The sequence below is a fragment of the Hyla sarda genome, chromosome 1 (assembly GCF_029499605.1).
Source record: "Hyla sarda isolate aHylSar1 chromosome 1, aHylSar1.hap1, whole genome shotgun sequence".
Classification (NCBI taxonomy): domain Eukaryota; kingdom Metazoa; phylum Chordata; class Amphibia; order Anura; family Hylidae; genus Hyla; species Hyla sarda.
Window position 1 is genome coordinate 468,181,034 of NC_079189.1, and position 22,151 is coordinate 468,203,184.

Genomic DNA, 22,151 nt, shown 5'->3' on the forward strand with positions numbered 1-22,151 from the left:
TTTAATCCTTTAAAGGGGTACTCTGGTGGAAAACGTTTTTTTTTTATGAACTGGTGCCAGAAAGTTAAACAGATTTGTAAACAACTTCTATTAAAAAAATCTTAACCCTTCCAGTACTTATTAGCTGCTGAATACTACAGAGGAAAATCTCTGCTGACACCTGATGCCCATATCAGGAACTGTCCAGAGCAGGAGAAAATCCCCATAGCAAACCTATACTACTCTGGACAGTTCCTGACACTGACAGAGGTGTCAGCAGAGAGCACTGTGGACAACACAAAAAATAAATTCAGAAAGTAAAGAATTTCCTCTGTAGCATACAGCAGCTAAAAAGTACTAAAAGGATTAATATTTTTTAATAGAAGTAATTTACAAATCTGTTTAACTTTCTGGCACCAGTTAATTTTGAAAAAAATTTCCACCGGAGTACCCATTTTTTAAGCAATTTTTTTTTTTTCTGTGTAATAAACCCCTTGGTGCAAAATACTGCATATTTACAGTACTAACACTATATAGTTAGCAGATAGTATCATAAATGAATGGCATTGGGCATGTTCTGCCATGTTATTTAGCACATACAACTAAATTGTTACTTGGAAACTAACATAACTAAACTAAGCTTGAATTCAAAGTATCATTTTATAGGAACTGTTGTCAATGTTTCTATACTTGACCAGGTATACCATACACTGATCGTTGCTCTTGCTTACAGTGATAAATAGAATGAGTGCCCGTGCATTACAGTAAATAATTATTTCTCATTTTAGGCGGAATGGTGCAGTCACACACATAAAGATCCAGAACACTGGGGATTACTATGATTTGTATGGAGGGGAAAAATTTGCTACTCTTGCTGAGTTAGTTCAGTATTATATGGAACACCATGGACAACTTAAGGAAAAAAACGGAGATGTTATTGAGTTGAAATATCCTTTGAACTGCGCTGATCCCACATCTGAGAGGTGAGTGTACTTTGATCAAATGATACATTCTGAAGATTCTGAACCAAATACAATGTAAAGTATAGGACAGTGATCTTCAACCTGCGGACCTCCAGATGTTGCAAAACTACAACCCCCAGCATGCCCGGACAGCCAACGGCTGTCCGGGCATGCTGGGAGTTGTAGTTTTGCAACATCTGTAGGTCCGCAGGTTGAAGACCACTGGTATAGGAGGTAATACTCACGTGTCCCCGCCGCTCCGAACCAGTCACTGCTGCACTGGATGTCGCCCTCCATCGCTGTTGCCGCGTCCCGGGTGTCCCCGTCGCTCCAGAACGTCTCTGCTGCCCGGTATCCTCGCTCTCCGTTGCCGCCATCACGTCGCTACGCACGCCGCTCCTATTGGATGACGGGACAGCGTGCGCGACGACGTGATGACTACGAAGGAGAGCGCCGGCCATGCAGGGAATCCCGGCACGAAGCAGACACCGAGGAGGCAGGTAAGGTCCCTCCCGGTGTCCTGTAAGCTGTTCGGGACGCCGCAATTTCACCGCGGCGGTCCCGAACAGCCCACTGAGCAGCCGGATTAGTGTCACTTTCGCTTCAGACGCGGCGGTCAGCTTTGATCGCCGCGTCTAGAGGGTTAATACAGGGCATCACCGCGATCGGTGATGTCCTGTATTAGCCGCGGGTCCCGGCCGTTGATGGCCGCAGGGACCGCCGTGATAGGACAGGGTTTTAATGTGTATTTGCTATATTAGACGCACCAACTTTCCCCCCCAGTTTTGGGGAAGAAAAAGTGCGTCTTATATGGTGAAAAATACGGTATATCATTACATGCTGTATGGACTATGGGGGAGATTCATCAAGACCTGTGCTAAGGAAAAGTTGCCCAGTTGCCCATAGCAACCAATCAGATCGCTGCTTTTATTTTTGAGAGCACATTTTAAAAATGAAAGAGGAAATATGATTGGTTGCTATGGGCAACTGGTCAACTTTTTCTCTGCACAGGTTTTGCGATGATGTGTGATGGTATATGGAATACAGTCAGATAGATACAGATTAGTTAGGTGATGCCATTCATATTTCATTAGGTTTTAACAGTTACATTTTTTATTTTTTTTAGAATTGTGGTCTGCTGTGTAAAATATTAAAGTGACCAATAGTTATCCCTATCATTGATCCAAACATCCATTCTGCCTGTGCACATGAAGCCATACAGCTCTGTTTCCTTCTCTGTTTGTGCTTTTAGGTGGTTTCACGGTCATCTCTCCGGGAAAGAGGCGGAGAAGTTGCTAACTGAGAAGGGCAAACATGGAAGCTTTCTGGTGCGTGAGAGCCAAAGTCACCCTGGAGATTTTGTCTTGTCTGTCCGCACGGGTGATGACAAAGGAGAGAGCAATGATGGCAAGTCCAAAGTGACACATGTCATGATACGGTGCCAGGTAATCTGTCCAAGAAATAAAAAAGAGATTCTCAGATCTATAAAGAAACAGGAAAAAAGCATTGTTTTATATAGAAGGGGCTGTCTTTCAATAATCTCTTCAGTAAAGTTGTATAGTGCAGTGAGTATAATTGAAGATGCTGAATTCTTACCACACATCCCACTTTGTGAATGGTGAAAAGCTCCTTAGTACTGTATGCAAGAGACCCAGAGCGTGTAGCTACTAAAATCTGACCGTGTTTTATTATAGTCTATATAACGGGTGCACATCCTTCAGCCCACAGTGCCATTATGTTTAGGTCTGTATTCAATTGTAAGAAATTTAAAGAGGAAATCCAAGCTTTGAAAATTGATCAGTGTTACATTGGTGAGGGGTTTGGCTCCACTCGTACTACTCACATTGCTCAAACATCTGATCAGCAGGGATGCCAGGAATCTAATACTTGTGGCTTATCCTGAGGATAGACCGGGTTATCACAGATGGCCTCTTTAATCCAGCCAAAACTGTTACATTGTTATGCCTAGTCTGGACCATGGCTGGTATTTTCTGCTCTGGTTCCCTGTGTCATACACCGCCTCTTCAGACCCTACTTTAGGTATAACACAGTGCATTAGATTCACCCAGATTAGTCACAGGGTATTCTACTGTAGTTTCTAGGTGAGGATTAAATTCTGCAACTCCCTCCTATCAGAAGTTTTTGATATATACTGTCCATATGCCATACATATGCCAGCTTTATTGCAAGTCCTTGGGAGAGGCATAGTCTGAAGGAGGGGCCCTCAGACCAGAAGAGGTTTGCACTCCTGGGGGGACATGTATCATTTCCAGTGTATAATAGAAGTTTTTTACCCCTCTGCCTGTTGTGTAAATTTGGCGCAGTTGTTAAATTTATCATTCTTGTGCAACTACTTTCTTGAATTGCGTTTAAATTTAGAATTCTCCTCAGAGCATAAATTTACACGGCAGCTCTATTTAGTAGGAGCTTTGTCTGCAGCGTATCTGCACCTAAACAGTAAATGTGTCCTCGTTATTAGTTTTAGAATTTTTTTCTTCATTATGTAGAGTTTTAATCTCACAATAATACCACTTTTTGCACCCAATTATAACACATCAATTATACCAATGTCCTTATTCTTCATTTAACATCTGTGACACCCCTGTGCAAATCACCTCAAATGTACATGGTGCACTCTACCTTATGGGCCTTGTTGTGCGCCCGCAGAGCACTTTGCGCCCACATATGTGGTATCTCCGTACTCTGGCTAAATTGTGTCCCAAAAAATGGGGATCTTTTTTCCCATTTACCTCTTGTGAAAATGTAAAGTATGCAGCAACACCAGCATGTCAGTGTAAATAATTTTATTTTTATACGCTAACATACTGGTGTAGACTCCAACTGTTCCTTTTCATAATGGGTAAAAGGAGAAAAAGCCCCCCAAAATTTGTTAGGCAATTTCTCCCGAGTACGGCGATACCCCATATGTGACCCTAAAATGTTGCCTTGAAATACGACAGGGCTCCAAAGTGAGAGCGCCATGCTCATTTGAGGCCTAAATTAGGGTTTTGCATAGGGGTGGACATAGGGGTATTCTATGCCAGTGTTTCCCAAACAGGGTGCCTCCAGCTGTTGCAAAACTCCCAACATGCCTGGACAGTCAATGGCTGTCTGGCAATACTGGGAGTTGTTGTTTTGCAACAGCTGGAGGCTCCATTTTGGAAACAGTAGGCACACGGGTTGGGAAAAAGAGTTAGGAAACGAACAATGTTTCCCAACTAGTGTGCCTCCAGCTGTTGCAAAACAGACATGCTGGAAGTTGTATTTCGGCAATATCTGAAGGGTCAGATGTTGACGAACTACAACTCCCAGCATGCTTGGGCAGTCTGGGCATGCTGGGAGTTGTAGTTTTGCGACAGCTGGAGGTCCACAGTTTGTAGACCACTGTATAATGGTCTCCAATCTGTGGTCTTCCAAATGTTACAGAACTACAACTCCCAGCATGCCTCGACAGAGTGGGCATGCTAAGATTTGTAATTTTGGAACATCTGGAAGACCACAGATTGGAGACCATTATTCAGTTGTCTCCAAACTGTGGCCCTCCAGATGTTGCAAAACTACAACTCCCAGCATACCCAGAAAGCCAAAGGCTGTCTGGGCATGCTGGGAGTTGCAGTTTTGAAACTCCCAGAGGCAGCAGTGAGATCGCTTTACGGCGATCTCACTGCTGCCAATGAAGATGCCGCCCTGCTGCTGCAAACTCTATGGGACCTATAACACTGCAAAAAAAAAATGTAAAAAAAAAGTGTTAATAAAGGTCATTTAACCCCTTCCCTAATAAAAGTTTGAATCACCCCCCTTTTCCCATAAAAAAAATAAGTGTTAAAAAATAAATAAATAAACATGTGGTATCGCCGCGTGCGTAAATGTCTGAACTATAAAAATATATCATTAATTAAACCGCACGGTCAATGGCGTGCGCGCAAAAAAATTCCAAAGTCCAAAAAAGCGTATTTTGGTCACTTTTTATACCATTAAAAAATTAATAAAAAGTGATCAAAAAGTCCGATCAAAACAAAAATCATACCGATAAAAACTTCAGATCACGGCGCAAAAAAAATGAGTCCTCATACCACCCTGTACGTGGAAAAATAAAAAAGCTTATAGGGGTCAGAAGATGACATTTTTAAACATATAAATTTTCCTGCATGTAGTTATGATTTTTTCCAGAAGTGCGACAAAATCAAACCTATATAAGTAGGGTATCATTTTAACCGTATGGACCTACAGAATAATTATAAAGTGTAATTTTTACCGAAATATGCACTGCGTAGAAACGGGAGCCCCCAAAAGTTACAAAATGGCGTTTTTTTTTTCCGATTTTGTCGCACAATGATTTTTTTTTTCGTTTTGCCGTGCATTTTTGGGTAAAATGACTAATGTCACTGCAAAGTAGAATTGGCGACGCAAAAAATAAGCCATAATATGGATTTTTAGGTGGAAAATTGAAAGGGTTATGATTTTTAAAATGTAAGGAGGAAAAAACGAAAGTGCAAAAACGGAAAAACCCTGAGTCCTTAAGGGGTTAAAAGTGCTTTGGAATAACCAAGGAGTAAAAATATAAAGCAAACCAAATGAGGAATTGAGATAGGAAAGTTAAAACATTCTGGTGGTTCCTTAGTAGAACTTTCCTTCAGAAATAGAAAGAATCGCTACGTGCAGTTAAAGTTGGCTTATATTTATGGGGACAAAGACGCACTTGCGTCAAAATTTTTGGTGCAAAGGAAAAGAACGCAGGTAATAAATCCATGTGTACTATAGATGTCACTCCAAAGGGTTTGCGCAAAATTTTGCGCAAAAAATACACACAAAACAGGGGTAAAATCTTTGATACATGTCCCCCCTGGTGTATATAAACTAGTATGTATGGTGGTCTGTCTGTGTATGATCAGTAGAGATGAGCGAACTTACAGTAAATTCGATTCGTCACAAACTTCTCGGCCCGGCAGTTGATGAGTTATCCTGCATAAATGAGTTCAGCTTTCAGGTGCTCCCGTGGGCTGGAAAAGGTGGATACAGTCCTAGGAGACTCTTTCCTAGGACTGTATCCACCTTTTCCAGGCCACGGGAGCACCTGAAAGCTGAACTCATTTATGCAGGATAAGGCATCAACTGCCGAGCCGAGAAGTTTGTGACGAATCAAATTTACTGTAAGTTCGCTCATCTCTAATGATCAGGCATGTTGGATTTCATCATGATGGCAACTCTGACAGATAATTCACTGCTTTAGGTGTTTGGCTGCACCAACATACTGTTCCCCAAACCAGCTCATTTGTATGTCATATGTATAGTGACAGAACAGCAAGTGCCAAGCATTGAGAACATTCAATATACATATTCTGTATCTCAATCTTCCTATTTCACTGTTGTACAGGTGATACTCAAAAAATTAGACTATCGTCCAAAAGTAAATTTATTTCATTAATGCAACTCAATACGTGCAAAGCAAGATAGTTGAAGCCATGATTTGTCATAATTGTGATGATTTTGGCTTACAGCTGGTGAAAACCCCAAATCCACCATCTCAGAAAATTAGAATAGCGTGAAAAGGTGCAATATTCCAGGCTCAAAGTGTCCCCCTGTAATCAGCTAATAAAGCCATAAAGGGTTCCTGAGCCTTTAAATGGTCTGTCTGGTTCAGTAGCAATCACAATCATGGGAAAGACTGCTGACCTAACAGTTGTGCAGAAAACCTTGACACCCTCCATAAGGAGGGAAAGCCTCAAAAGGTAATTGCAAACAAAGTAGGATGTTCCTAAAGTGCTGTATCAAAGAACATTAATAGAAAGTTATGTTGAAGGGAAAAGTGTGAAAGAAAAAGGTGCGCAAGCAGCAGGGATGACCGCAGCCTGGAGAGGATTGTCGGGAAAAGGCCATTCAAAAGTGTTTGGACTTTCATAAGGAGTGGACTAAGGCCGGAGTCAGTGCATCAAGACCCACCACACACAGCCGGATCCTGGACATGGGCTTCAGATGTCGTTTTCCTCTTGTCACTCTGCTCCTGAACAACAAACAACATCAGAAGCATCTTACCTGGGCTAAAGAAAAACAGACCTGGTCTCTTGCTCAGTGGTCCAAAGTCCTCTCTTCTGATGAGAGCAAGCTTTGCAACTCATGGAAACCAAGGACCCAGAGTATGGAGGAACCATGGAGAGGCACACACTGCAAGGGGCTTGAAGTGCAGTGTGAAGTTTCCACAGTCTGTGTTGTTTTAAGGATCCATGTCATCTGCTGGTGTTGGTCCACTGTGCTTCATTAAGTCTAGGGTTAACACATCTGTCTACCAGGAGATTCTGGAGCACTTCGTGCTTCCTTCCGCAGACAAGCTTTATGGGGATGCTGACTTCATTTTCCAGAAGGACTTGGCACCTGCCCACACTGCAAAAAGCATCAAAACCTGGTTCAATGACCATGCGATTACTGTGCTTGACTGGCCAGAAAACTCGCCTGACCTGAACCCCATAAAGAATCTATAGGGCATTGCCAAGAGAAAGATGAGAGACATGAGATTAAACAATGCAGAAGAGCTGAAGGCCGCTATTATAGCATCCTGGTCTTTCATTACACCACTGGCTGATAGCTTCCATGTCACACCACATTGAGGCAGTAATTGCTGCAAAAGGGGTCCAAGCCAAGTACAGAGTACATATGCATGCTTATACTATTCAGAGGTCCGATATTGTTCTATGTACAATCCTTGTTTTCTTGATTGCATGTGATATTCTAATTTTCTGAGATGGTGGATTTGTGGTTTTCCTGAGCTGTAAGCCATTAACATCACAATTTTGACAAATCACGGCTTCAACTATCTTGCTTTGCATGTAATAAGTCTTTCTCATATAGGAGTTTCACCTTCTAAGTTGCATTACTGAAATAATTGAACTTTTGCACGCTATTCAAATACCTGTAAAACCATGGTAAACAGCTGTGTATGAGTTCAGTGTAAGCCCTATGATCTTTAAACCCTTAAACATGCAGGGCGTACTTGTACGCTCTAAGTCCGCTCCCTTTCTACAACGCGTGGTCCCGCATCATAGTGGGTCTGGACGGACACCTAGCAACTGCTGGACCCTTGGCTAATAGTGCACGGCACTGATTGCGGTGCCACGCGCTATTAACCCTTTAGACGCAGTGTTCAAAGTTGATTGCCGCGTCTAAAGTGAAGCTGAACTGTAGGCTGTTCGGGACCGCCGCAGTGAAATCGAGGCGTCCCGAACAGCTGTAGGACACGGGGAGAGACCCCTACCTTCCTCCTGGTGTCCGATCGCCGAATGACTGCTCAGTGCCTGAGGTCCAGGCAGGAGCAGTCAAGCGGCAGAATCATTGATCAATGGTTTCCTATGAGATAACAATGATCAATGTAAAAGATCAGTGTGTGCAGTGTTATAGCCTCCTATGGGAGCTATAACATTACAAAAAAGTGGAAAAAAAAAAAGTTAATAAAGATCATTGTTCGGATCTATTTCTCCCTGTGATCAGTCAACTCCAGCTGTATTGATTAGCAGATAGATTTAATTCATATGTATCAATACAGGTGGATGTTCTCTTACAAGCAGAGAAACAGCTCCGCAGAAGAAAATCTTACCCCAAAATGGATTACAGCCCATTTATATGGCAACACTCTAAGTGTAAGCTTATTGGCTAAGGAATCCCTGGTGGATAATGGTGTATAACTTCATTACCAATCACAGGGTTCCTTTACACTTTCTTCCTTATCATAGAAAAAGCTTGTTATCCAACAAAAACCTCATTATTTACCAAGGTCATTTGGACAGTTTTCCACCTTCTGGGCGCTGGCCAGGACTAGGACAGTGGTTAATTGAAACTAGATAAAACCGGCCAACACGATCTAAAGTTAGACAATATATAAACAGAGAACATAGATATCAAAATATAATTTTACCAACAATCATTTAACCCCTTCCCTAATAAAAGTTTGAATCACCCCCTTTTCCCATTTAAAAAAAAAAAAAAAAAAAAAAAGTGTAAATAAAAATAAACGTGGTATCACCACGTGCCGAAATGTCCGAATTATAATAATATATAGTTAATGAAACCACACGGTCAATGGCGTACGCACAAAAAAAGTCCAAAATAGTGTCTTTTTAGTCACTTTTTATATCATGAAAAAATGAATTAAAAGCGATGAAAAAGTCTGATCAATACAAAAAATGGTACCGCTAAAAACTACAGATCACTGCACAAAAAATGACCCCTCGTACCGCCCCGTACGCCGAAAAATGAAAAAGTTATCGAGGTCAGAAGATGACAATTTTTAAATGTATAAATTTTCCTCCATGTAGTTATGATTTTTTCCAGAAGTACGACAAAATCAAACCTATATAAGTAGGGTATCATTTTAACTGTATGGACCTACAAAATAAAGATAAGGTGTAATTTTTACCGAAAAATGTACTGCGTAGAAACGGAAGACCTCAAAATTTACAAAATGGCTTTTTTTCCTTCCATTTTTTTCGCAGAGTTTTTTTTTTTTCCTTTTCGCCGTAGATTTTGGGGAAAAATGACTGATGTCATTACAAAGTAGAATTGGTGGCGCAAAAAATAAGCCATCATTTTTAGGTGCAAAATTTAATGGGTTATGATTTTTAAAAGGTAAGGAGGAAAAAACGAAAATGCAAAAACTGAAAAAATCTCAGTCCTTAAGGAGTTAAAGAATACCTGTCATCAAACCATATTTTCTAAACTAACTCCGATTATATTCCCTAAATACTCCTAACACCCCTCCTGCCCTTAATTTTTTTTTCCAAGCTTTAAAAAGCTCTGTATCCTACATCTCCCCTTGCTCACATTGTGTGAGCTCCCAGCAGGATAAAATGGGTGTTCTCCAGCAGGTGCAAAGTCAATGAAGCCTATGAGAGCCTCGCCTCGCCATGCCCTGCCCACACTTCCTGAGTTTGGTCTCCTGCCAGGCTAGGAGGAGACCAAACTAACTGTTTGACTAGCGCAGGGAACAGAACAGAGCCACCTAGTGGACGTGTTTTCAATCATATTAAAAACATATAAAGGTTGAGAAATTTAACAGCAAGTAAATACAGTGTCTTCTAATTATATAAGGAACAATATATTAAAAGTTTAGTTTGGTGACAGGTAGTCATTAAGAGGTTCTCCGACCCTTAGACATCTTAACCCCTATCCAAGCATAGGGGATAAGATGTCTGATCGCGGGGGTCCCGCTGCTGGAGACCCCTGCAATCTCTTGTGCAGCCCCCCCTCCGAGTCATCAGCTCTAAGGAGCTATGTTTGCTTTGTGGCTGATGACTCGCGATACAGGGGCCGGCAGTTCGTGATGTCATGGCTCTGCCCCCTCGTGACGTCACACAACGCCCCCTTAATACAAGTCTATGGGAGGGGGTTTGCTACCGTCACGACCCCTCCCATAGACTTGCATTAAGGGGGCAGGGCCATGACTCATGATTCGTGATGTCACACCCCCGGGGGGGGGGGGGGTGCTGCACAAGTGATCGCAGGGGTCCCCAGCAGCGGGCCCCCCGCGATCAGACATCTTATCCCCTATATTTGGGATGAGGGATAAGATGTCTAGGTGCGGAGTACCGCTTTAAGGCTGCACAATACAATGGGAGGGTGAAACTCTTGAACCTAAAGAGGCATCCAGTTTTATGATCCACTAAGCCATTGATGTACATTTTGAAGCTCTTGGATTAAAGAGACCTATATTTCATTTGAAGCTTCTGACTGTCACAAGTCCCTCTCTGACTTCTGCAAAATGAACATTTAGTTGTGCCCCTAGCACGTATTCACACACACTCTCTCCAGTTGCGGATTTTACAAGCAGTTACATTTTGTAGTGGATCTTTTGTGTATGAATACAACTATAAGCAGTCTCTGCTATAACGAAGTGCATTTCAACTTTACATTTGCTGTGTGTAAGTGCCAAAGTGCGTTATTCTCTTATTGTATGAATCAGCGATCAGCCAAGCTGCTTTCATCCTGCTTGTATGAGAAACTGTCCTCACAACACTAGTGTTCATTACAATTTAATAGGAAACTGCAAAAAAAGGGATTTAATCAGATGGAAAATGCCAAGCCATTTCCAGTAAACATTAATTTGTAGATTTTGTCCGTGAGGTATGCTGGTAATAGGGACGTCAGCAGAGATTTTTCTGTGTCTAGAATTCTTCTGATGTCCTAGTTCTGTCTGTCATGCTCTATAGCTGTACTGGCAAGCCCTAGAGAATGTTATCCTGAGTAAGGATCCAACACACTGGGATGTGCCTTGAGTAAAATGTCTTCAATTCATGCACATGTGGCCGCAGTTGATATATTTTGTATATTCAAAAGGAATTGTAGAAGGAAAATGATGAGCCTATTATTTGGATGAGAGCAATGTTGGTGGAGAGTAACACTAAAGAGTAAAGGCTGCCAAATATAGGCCTGTGTCATCTGTTATCTCTTAGGTTTAAATGAGTAGTCAGCCGTCTATGTAGCTCTTATAGAGGAAATCTTCATTTAACCCCTTAAGGACTCAGCCCATTTTTTCCTCCTCGCCTTCTAAAAATCATAACTCTTTTATATTTTCATCCACAGACTAGTATGAGGGCTTGTTTTTTGCGCGACCAGTTGTCCTTTGTAATGACATCACTCATTATATCATAAAATGTATGGCGCAACCAAAAAACACTATTTTTGTGGGGAAATTAAAACGAAAAACGCAATTTTGCAAATTTTGGAAGGTTTTGTTTTCACGCCGTACAATTTATGGTAAAAATGACGTGTTCTTTATTCTGAGGGTCAATACGATTAAAATGATACCCATTATTATATACTTTTATATTATTGTTGCGCTTAAAAAAATCACAAACTTTTTAACCAAATTAGTACGTTTATAATCCCTTTATTTTGATGACCTCTAACTTTTTTTTATTTTTCCGTATAAGTGGCGGTATGGGGGCTCATTTTTTGCGCCATGATCTGTACTTTTTTTGATACCACATTTGCATATAAAAAACTTTTAATATATTTTTAAAAATAGTTTTTTTAATAAAATGTATTAAAAAAGTAGGAATTTTGGACTTTTTTTTTTTTTTTTTCGTTCACGCTGTTCACCGTACGGGATCATTAACATTTTATTTTAATAGTTCGGACATTTACGCACGCGGCGATACCAAATATGTCTATAAAAAATTTTTTTTACGCTTTTTGGGGGTAAAATAGGAAAAAACGGACGTTTTACTTTTTTATTGGGGGAGGGGATTTTTCACTTTTTTTTGTACTTTTACATTTTTTTAATTTTTTTTTTACACTTGAATAGTCCCCATAGGGGACAATTCATAGCAATACCATGATTGCTAATACTGATCTGTTCTATGTATAGGACATAGAACAGATCAGTGTTTTCGGTGATCTTCTGCTCTGGTCTGCTCGATCACAGACCAGAGCAGGAGACGCCGGGAGCCGCACGGAGGAAGGAGAGGGGACCTCCGTGCGGCGTTATGAATGATCGGATCCCCGCAGCAGCGCTGCGGGCGATCCGATCGTTCATTTAAATCGCGAACTGCCGCAGATGCCGGGATCTGTATTGATCCCGGCACCTGAGGGGTTAATGGCGGACGCCCGCGAGATCGCGGGCGTCGGCCATTGCCGGCGGGTCCCTGGCTGCAATCAGCAGCCGGGATCAGCCGCGCATGACACGGGCATCGCTCCGATGCCCGCGGTTATGCTTAGGACGTAAATGTACGTCCTGGTGCGTTAAGTACCACCTCACCAGGATGTACATTTACGTCATGCGTCCTTAAGGGGTTAAAGGAGTTTTCTGACGAAAAATAGTTTAACTCAAGCATTAACATCGGAGTCTAATTTTGCTTTGACTTAGAAAATGTGGGCATATTCAGTAAAATATTTATTGAAATGCTGTGTAGAGTGCCACCTGCTGTCAAGGACCTTATCTGCTTGTCGGGGAGCTCTTGAGCCTGTGCAGTGGCAGTCTGCTTCCCTGACAAGAAGAGAAGAACTTGAACATATCTTACATACCACCCTCTTAGCTTATATGTCAGGGCACTTAGATGGACATGGCTTCAAATAGGAAGGAAAACAGAAGACAACGTTACTATCAGCCAGGGGGAGGGATACTAATAACGCTAGATGTGGTATCAGAAAAAGGAACAAACTGTATGCCAAAAAGAGAGGCAGTAATTTAGGTTATGTATCCATATACAATCTTGTAAACTACCTTGTTATGGTAGGCAAAATAAATAAAACTGTTTAAATCATTTTAATGCCCACTGGCATTCAGCTCATTCAGTATGTATTAAGCTTCATGTGGCAGCCATGGGGAGTTAGACAGACTGTGGTATGTGACTCGGGGTGGTTACATGTATCACTCTTTGACGCCAGAGCACAGTTGTCTTACACGGTCCGAGGATCCAACAGCTTCTCCTGGGACATTTGTGAATAATAAATACACCGATTCCAGGTTACGGATAATTGTCTTTACTAAGGCAGGAGTAGTTGTTACCATCCTCACAGTGCAGATTATAGTAGAGGAGATGCAGAGTAACCCTTGGAAGCCCTGTAAACTTGCTGTGACTTGTAGTGTTTTACATCTGTTGGACTTCTTGCAAACTTGGGGCTTTAGACAAAGTTTTGAGGCCTCCTACGCTGATTAGGGTTCTGATAGTGTCCAATTAACGCTACATCGCCAGAGTATGAACTAGCCCTTGGGATCCAGCTGCCAGAGGCTTTCTACTGTATCTATCCCGGACTAGCACTATGTGACCCATCAACTCACAGACTCCTGTGCACAGCTTGGAATTTCCGATTCATCCTGGGCGGAGAACACTTGCAGAATGGCGTGGTCGCTTGCTTGTAGATTCACTTTAGGCTTCCCTTGAATCAACTCTCACTCCTGCTGACTCCTTTCCACACTGCAGCTCACACTGAGCACTGGACTCCACACTAGCCTAGAGCTATGCTAAACCTAGTCTAAGACTTGATAACTCCTCCCCCCTAGACTATATATATATATTGCCTATTGGCCAATCAGGGTCACATGGGTACTCTGCATCATACTATATAACAGATATCCTGTACAATACACAACATTATAATTCAACATTATAATGTCCAATTTGCTTTTTTTCCCTCCCTTTTTTTTTATTTAGTTCCAATAAATACAAAGGGAATAAACATGTGTAGTTATAAGGGGTTATCTGGCTTTTAGCAAAAATGAATATTGTGCTGGGCTGGAAAAAAGTAGGTGAAAAAAACCTGTACTTACTTGGCCCCGATAGCTTCTGTCCTATTTTCCTGCTTCCAAGAGAAGCACTCTGAGCATGACCTGCATGTTTAGTCAACCGCTGGGCAGCGGTGTCCTGTTTCAGTTAGTAATTGATGGAGCAGGCAGGCAAGCGCTAGTCTTGGAAGCAGGAAAGAAACAAGCTCGGGGGACCTGACAGAGGCGAAAGTGAGCTGCTAGGTAAGTGTAGGCTTTTTTTCTTCTTTCTGTTTTTTGGTGTAAGCAAGGTATTAAGTTTAGCAAAACACTGAATAACTCCTTTTAATTGTCTTCTACAGTAAAGTCTCCCTTTAGGGGACACCTCCCAATAGCAGACAGTTTTTATTTCCCCTGCAGAGTCCCATAAGACTTCATGTATTTGCACTAGGGATCGACCGATATCGTTTTTTTAGGGCCGATACTTTGTGGAGGTTAGGGTCGGGGCATTATCAGCTTATCGGCAAGGTAATTGCCGATACCGATAATGCCCAAAATCGTGATTATCGGCCATACCGATAATCGGTCGATCCCTAATTTGCACCTTCCAAATAGGGGACACTCTTAATAGCGGACGCGGACAAACCTTATAGGGGACAAAACACTCCCAATAGGGGACAACCAGGCTTATGTGCTGGCCCTTCCTTGTACACAGGTCCTCCGTCAGGGGGTACAGCTAATACCCTGGTAAGGGGCCCAGGCCCCTGCTGCTCCTCCCTCCCCCCCGCAGAAGCCCCAGAACAGAAGCAGAAGTCCGATGTTTTAACAGTGGTCTCTTTGCTTCTGTCTGTCTGTCCGCCAGCCACATCATTCACCCCCTCCTTCCCTGATCCCGCCCCCCCCCCCCCCCGTGCTACTTTATTCCTCCTGTGCCAAATCATCCCCCCTCTTTATTACCCCTTGTGCCACATCATTTCCTCTTCTTCCCCCTTTACTATTTCATTCCCCCTTTATTGCCCTCCTCACCAAATTCATCACCCCTTCTTTACCACCCCCTGTGCCATTTCTTCCTCCCTGTGCCATTTCATCCCCCTTTATCCCCCTGTGCCACTTCATTAAGAGGGGAAGATGAGTTTACACAGAGGTTAATAAGGGGGGAATGAAATGGCACAGGGGTAAGAGGGGGATAAAATGATACGGGGGAGGGGGGATAAGGGGAGGTTAAACAGCACTGGGAGATTCTACTGTAATATTGCTTTTTATAGTGTTTTATTGGTAATTACACTCTGGAGTGAGTACAGCACAGTATTCCATCATTTAGAAAGATTTTTGAGCCTTTTTCCCAATAAGGGACATCTCTCAATAGTGGACACTTTTTTTTTTTTTTCCTGTAAGTGTCCGCTATTGGGAGATTCTACTGTATATAATATTGTGAGATTAAAGGAGAACTACAGGATTGAACATCTTATCCCCTATCCTTAGGATAGGAGAAAAGTTTCAGATCGCAGGGGGTCCGACTGCTGGGGCCTCCCGCGATCTCCAGGACAGGGCGCCGGCTCTCTGCATAGAGGGCGCGTGTTGACCACCGCACGAGGCGGCGGCCGACACGCCCCCTCCATAACACTGCTATGGAAGAGCCGGAAATTGCCAAAGGCAGCGCTTCGGCTCTCCCATAGCAGTAAATGGAGGGTGCGTGTCGGCCGCCGCCTCGTGCGGTGGTCGGCACTCGCTCTCTATGCAGAGAGTCGCGGCCCCGTACGGGAGATCGTGGGGGGCCCCAGCGGTCGGACCCCCCGCGATCTGAAACTTATCCCCCATCCTTAGGATAGGGGATAAAATGTTCAATCCCGTAGTTCTCCTTTAACAAGTCAGCATTGTAATTCCTTATTGTTTGTTTTTTTAGGATCTCAAATATGATGTTGGAGGTGGAGAGAAATTTGATTCTTTGACAGACCTGGTGGAGCATTATAAGAAGAATCCAATGGTTGAAACACTTGGAACAGTTCTGCAACTCAAACAGGTGCTAAAGCAGAATGCATACTAGATGTGGACAATTGCTTGTACATTCCTATACATGTAGTAACCTTTTGGTATTGCTTCATTTTAGCCTTTGAATACAACACGTATAAATGCAGCAGAAATCGAGAGTCGAGTGAAGGAGCTAAGTAAACTTGCTGAAACTGCTGATAAATTTAAGCAAGGCTTTTGGGAAGAGTTTGAGGTATGGATGAATACACTCTCTTACTTTCTTTAATACTGTGGTTTATAGGTGTGTGTTTTTGGGAGCATAGTCTATTTTTTTTTAGTATATTTAGTTTCCTTATCTGATTAGTCTTGGTGTATCCAGAACTACACTCATGTTTACATTCACATCTCAAGACCACAACTCTCTGGAAAACTGGTACCGTATTTTTATAAGACACACCCAATTGTAAAGGATGAAAATCTAGAAAGAAAAGATTCTGAACTAAATACAATGTAAAGTATAGGACAGTGATCTTCAACCTGCGGACCTCCAGATGTTGCAAAACTACAACTCCCAGCATGCCCGGACAGCCAACGGCTGTCCGGGCATGCCGGGAGTTGTAGTTTTGCAACATCTGGAGGTCCGCAGGTTGAATACCACTGGTATAGGAGGTAATACTCACGTGTCCCCGCCGCTCCGGACCCATCACCGCTGCCCGGGATCCTCGCTCTCCTTCGCCGCCATCACGTCGCTACGCACGCCGCTCCTATTGGATGACGGGATGGTGTGCGCGGCGACGTTATGATGACGGAGAGCGCCGGCCATGCAGGGGATCCCGGCACGGAGCAGTCATTCGCCGATCAGACACAGAGGAGGCAGGTAAGGTCCCTCCCGGTGTCCTGTAAAATGTTCGGGGCGCCGCGGTGAAATCCCGAACAGCCCGACTGAGCAGCCAGGTTAGTTTCACTTTCCCTTCAGACGCGGGGGTCAGCTTTGATCGCCGCCTCTGAAGGGTTAATACAGGGCATCACCCCGATCGGTGATGTCCTGTATTAGCCGCGGGTCCTGCCGCGATATGACAGGGTTTTAATGGCTCTCATTTACTAAGAGTGTCGGTTTAATCTCTGAGTGTTTTCCCTGAATTCTCTGAGTGAAAATCTCCATATTTTACTAATCTGTCGCCCGACAATTTTTTTTTTTTTGGCGCACGGGGTTTAGAAATGTGTCCCATGGGTTGGAAATTGTGTCCTCACATATATGCCTCACACAGCGCAAGTTATATATGCCCCGCACAGCGCAAGTATATATACCCCGCACAGCGCGTTATATATGCCCCGCACAGCGCAAGTTATATATGCCCCGCACAGCGCAAGTTATATATGCCCCGCACAGCGCAAGTATATATGTCCCGCACAGCGCGTTATATATGCCCCGCACAGAGCAAGTTATATATGCCCCGCACAGAGCAAGTTATATATGCCCCGCACAGAGCAAGTTATATATGCCCCGCACAGCGCAAGTTATATATGCCCCGCACAGCGCAAGTATATATGTCCCGCACAGCGCGTTATATATGCCCCGCACAGCGCAAGTATATATGCCCCGCACAGCGCGTTATATATGCCCCGCACAGCGCAAGTATATATGCCCCGCACAGCGCAAGTATATATGCCCCGCACAGCGCGTTATATATGCCCCGCACAGCGCAAGTTATATATGCCCCGCACAGCGCAAGTATATATGCCCCGCACAGCTCAAGTATATATGCCCCGCACAGCGCGTTATATATGCCCCGCACAGCGCATTATATATGCCCCGCACAGCGCGTTATATATGCCCCGCACAGCGCGTTATATATGCCCCGCACAGCGCGTTATATATGCCCCGCACAGCGCGTTATATATGCCCCGCACAGAGCAAGTTATATATGCCCCGCACAGCGCAAGTATATATGCACAGCGCAAGTTATATATGCCCCGCACAGCGCAAGTATATATACCCCGCAAAGCGCGTTATATATGCCCCGCACAGCGCAAGTTATATATGCCCCGCACATCGCTTATATATGCCCCGCACAGAGCAAGTTATATATGCCCCGCACAGCGCAAGTATATATGCCCCGCACAGCGCTTATATATGCCCCGCACAGCGCAAGTATATATGCCCCGCACATCGCGTTATATATGCCCCGCACAGCGCAAGTATATATGCCCCGCACAGCGCAAGTATATATGCCCCGCACAGAGCAAGTTATATATGCCCCGCACAGCGCAAGTATATATGCCCCGCACAGCGCTTATATATGCCCCGCACAGAGCAAGTTATATATGCCCCGCACAGCGCAAGTATATATGCCCCGCACATCGCGTTATATATGCCCCGCACAGCGCAAGTATATATGCCCCGCACAGCGCAAGTATATATGCCCCGCACAGCGCAAGTTATATATGCCCCGCACAGCGCTTATATATGCCCCACACAGAGCAAGTTATATATGCCCCGCACAGCGCAAGTATATATGCCCCGCACAGCGCGTTATATATGCCCCGCACAGCGCAAGTATATATGCCCCGCACAGCGCAAGTTATATATGCCCCGCACAGCGCAAGTTATATATGCCCCGCGCAGCGCAAGGTATATATGCCCCGCACAGCGCAAGTATATATGCCCCGCACAGCGCAAGTATATATGCCCCGCACAGCGCAAGTATATATGCCCCGCACAGCGCGTTATATATGCCCCGCACAGCGCGTTATATATGCCCCGCACAGCGCGTTATATATGCCCCGCACAGCGCGTTATATATGCCCCGCACAGCGCGTTTTATATATGCCCCGCACAGCGAAAATATATATGCCCCGCACAGCGCGTTATATATGCCCCGCACAGCGCAAGTATATATGCCCCGCACAGCGCAAGTATATATGCCCCGCACAGCGCGTTATATATGCCCCGCACAGCGCGTTATATATGCCCCGCACAGCGCGTTATATATGCCCCGCACAGCGCGTTATATATGCCCCGCACAGCGCGTTATATATGCCCCGCACAGCGCGTTTTATATATGCCCCGCACAGCGAAAATATATATGCCCCGCACAGCGCGTTATATATGCCCCGCACAGCGCAAGTTATATATGCCCCGCACAGCGCAAGTTATATATGCCCCGCACAGCGCAAGTTATATATGCCCCGCGCAGCGCAAGTTATATATGCCCCGCGCAGCGCAAGGTATATATGCCCCGCACAGCGCGTTATATATGCCCCGCACAGCGCAAGTATATATGCCCCGCACAGCGCGTTATATATGCCCCGCACAGCGCGTTATATATGCCCCGCACAGCGCGTTATATATGCCCCGCACAGCGCGTTATATATGCCCCGCACAGCGCATTATATATGCCCCGCACAGCGCGTTATATATGCCCCGCACAGCGCGTTATATATGCCCCGCACAGCGCGTTATATATGCCCCGCACAGCGCGTTATATATGCCCCGCACAGAGCAAGTTATATATGCCCCGCACAGCGCAAGTATATATGCACAGCGCAAGTTATATATGCCCCGCACAGCGCAAGTATATATACCCCGCAAAGCGCGTTATATATGCCCCGCACAGCGCAAGTTATATATGCCCCGCACATCGCTTATATATGCCCCGCACAGAGCAAGTTATATATGCCCCGCACAGCGCAAGTATATATGCCCCGCACAGCGCTTATATATGCCCCGCACAGCGCAAGTATATATGCCCCGCACATCGCGTTATATATGCCCCGCACAGCGCAAGTATATATGCCCCGCACAGCGCAAGTATATATGCCCCGCACAGAGCAAGTTATATATGCCCCGCACAGCGCAAGTATATATGCCCCGCACAGCGCTTATATATGCCCCGCACAGAGCAAGTTATATATGCCCCGCACAGCGCAAGTATATATGCCCCGCACATCGCGTTATATATGCCCCGCACAGCGCAAGTATATATGCCCCGCACAGCGCAAGTATATATGCCCCGCACAGCGCAAGTTATATATGCCCCGCACAGCGCTTATATATGCCCCACACAGAGCAAGTTATATATGCCCCGCACAGCGCAAGTATATATGCCCCGCACAGCGCGTTATATATGCCCCGCACAGCGCAAGTATATATGCCCCGCACAGCGCAAGTATATATGCCCCGCACAGCGCAAGTTATATATGCCCCGCACAGCGCAAGTTATATATGCCCCGCGCAGCGCAAGGTATATATGCCCCGCACAGCGCGTTATATATGCCCCGCACAGCGCAAGTATATATGCCCCGCACAGCGCAAGTATATATGCCCCGCACAGCGCGTTATATATGCCCCGCACAGCGCGTTATATATGCCCCGCACAGCGCGTTATATATGCCCCGCACAGCGCGTTATATATGCCCCGCACAGCGCGTTTTATATATGCCCCGCACAGCGAAAATATATATGCCCCGCACAGCGCGTTCTATATGCCCCGCACAGCGCAAGTATATATGCCCCGCACAGCGCAAGTATATATGCCCCGCACAGCGCGTTATATATGCCCCGCACAGCGCGTTATATATGCCCCGCACAGCGCGTTATATATGCCCCGCACAGCGCGTTATATATGCCCCGCACAGCGCGTTATATATGCCCCGCACAGCGAAAATATATATGCCCCGCACAGCGCGTTATATATGCCCCGCACAGCGCAAGTTATATATGCCCCGCACAGCGCAAGTTATATATGCCCCGCACAGCGCAAGTTATATATGCCCCGCACAGCGCAAGTTATATATGCCCCGCACAGCGCAAGTTATATATGCCCCGCGCAGCGCAAGTTATATATGCCCCGCGCAGCGCGTTATATATGCCCCGCACAGCGCGTTATATATGCCCCGCACAGCGCAAGTATATATGCCCCGCACAGCGCGTTATATATGCCCCGCACAGCGCGTTATATATGCCCCGCACAGCGCGTTATATATGCCCCGCACAGCGCGTTATATATGCCCCGCACAGCGCGTTATATATGCCCCGCACAGCGCGTTATATATGCCCCGCACAGCGCGTTATATATGCCCCGCACAGCGCGTTATATATGCCCCGCACAGCGAAAATATATATGCCCCGCACAGCGCAAGTTATATATGCCCCGCACAGCGCAAGTTATATATGCCCCGCACAGCGCAAGTTATATATGCCCCGCACAGCGCAAGTTATATATGCCCCGCACAGCGCAAGTTATATATGCCCCGCACAGCGCAAGTTATATATGCCCCGCACAGCGCAAGTTATATATGCCCCGCACAGAGCAAGTTATATATGCCCCGCACAGCGCAAGTTATATATGCCCCGCACAGCGCAAGTTATATATGCCCCGCACAGCTAATGTATATATGCTCCGCACAGCTAATGTATATATGCCCCGCACAGCTAATGCATATATGCCCCGCACAGCTAATGCATATATGCCCCGCACAGCTAATGTATATATGCCCCGCACAGCTAATGTATATATGCCCCGCACAGCTAATGTATATATGCCCCGCACAGCTAATGTATATATGCCCCGCACAGCTAATGTATATATGCCCCGCACAGCTAATGTATATATGCCCCGCACAGCGCGTTATATATGCCCCGCACAGCTAATGTATATATGCTCCGCACAGCGCATGTATATATGCCCCGCACAGCGCGTTATATATACCACGCACAGCGTGTATATATATGGCCCGCACAGCGCATCTATATACACATGCCTCTGAAGCGCTATCAATGACTAATGCAGTGGTCTCCAACTTGCGGACCTCCAGATGTTGCAAAACTACTACTCCCAGAATGCTCCGTGCATGCTGGTAGTTGTAGTTTCGCAACATCTGGAGGTCCGCAAGTTGGAGACCACTGCATTAGTCATTGATAGTGCTTCAGAGGCATGTGTATATAGATGCGCTGTGCGGGGGCATGTATAATATATATATATCTGCATGCGCTGCGGGGGGGATATATAATAGCGCTATGCGGGGGGGGTATATAGTGTATGTATATATAT

At 45.0% G+C, this 22,151-nt stretch overlaps 1 protein-coding gene across 1 annotated transcript in view; it reads left to right on the forward strand.

The window, feature by feature from the left end:
- The window catches only part of PTPN11 (protein tyrosine phosphatase non-receptor type 11), a 90,087-nt gene that overhangs the window by 30,317 nt on the left and 37,619 nt on the right, over nt 1–22,151 (forward strand). The window contains exons 3-6 of the mRNA XM_056536643.1: nt 768–962; nt 2,194–2,386; nt 16,034–16,150; nt 16,238–16,351. Of these exons, the coding sequence (XP_056392618.1) occupies nt 768–962; nt 2,194–2,386; nt 16,034–16,150; nt 16,238–16,351 (619 nt within the window). The remainder of the gene's footprint in view (nt 1–767; nt 963–2,193; nt 2,387–16,033; nt 16,151–16,237; nt 16,352–22,151) is intronic.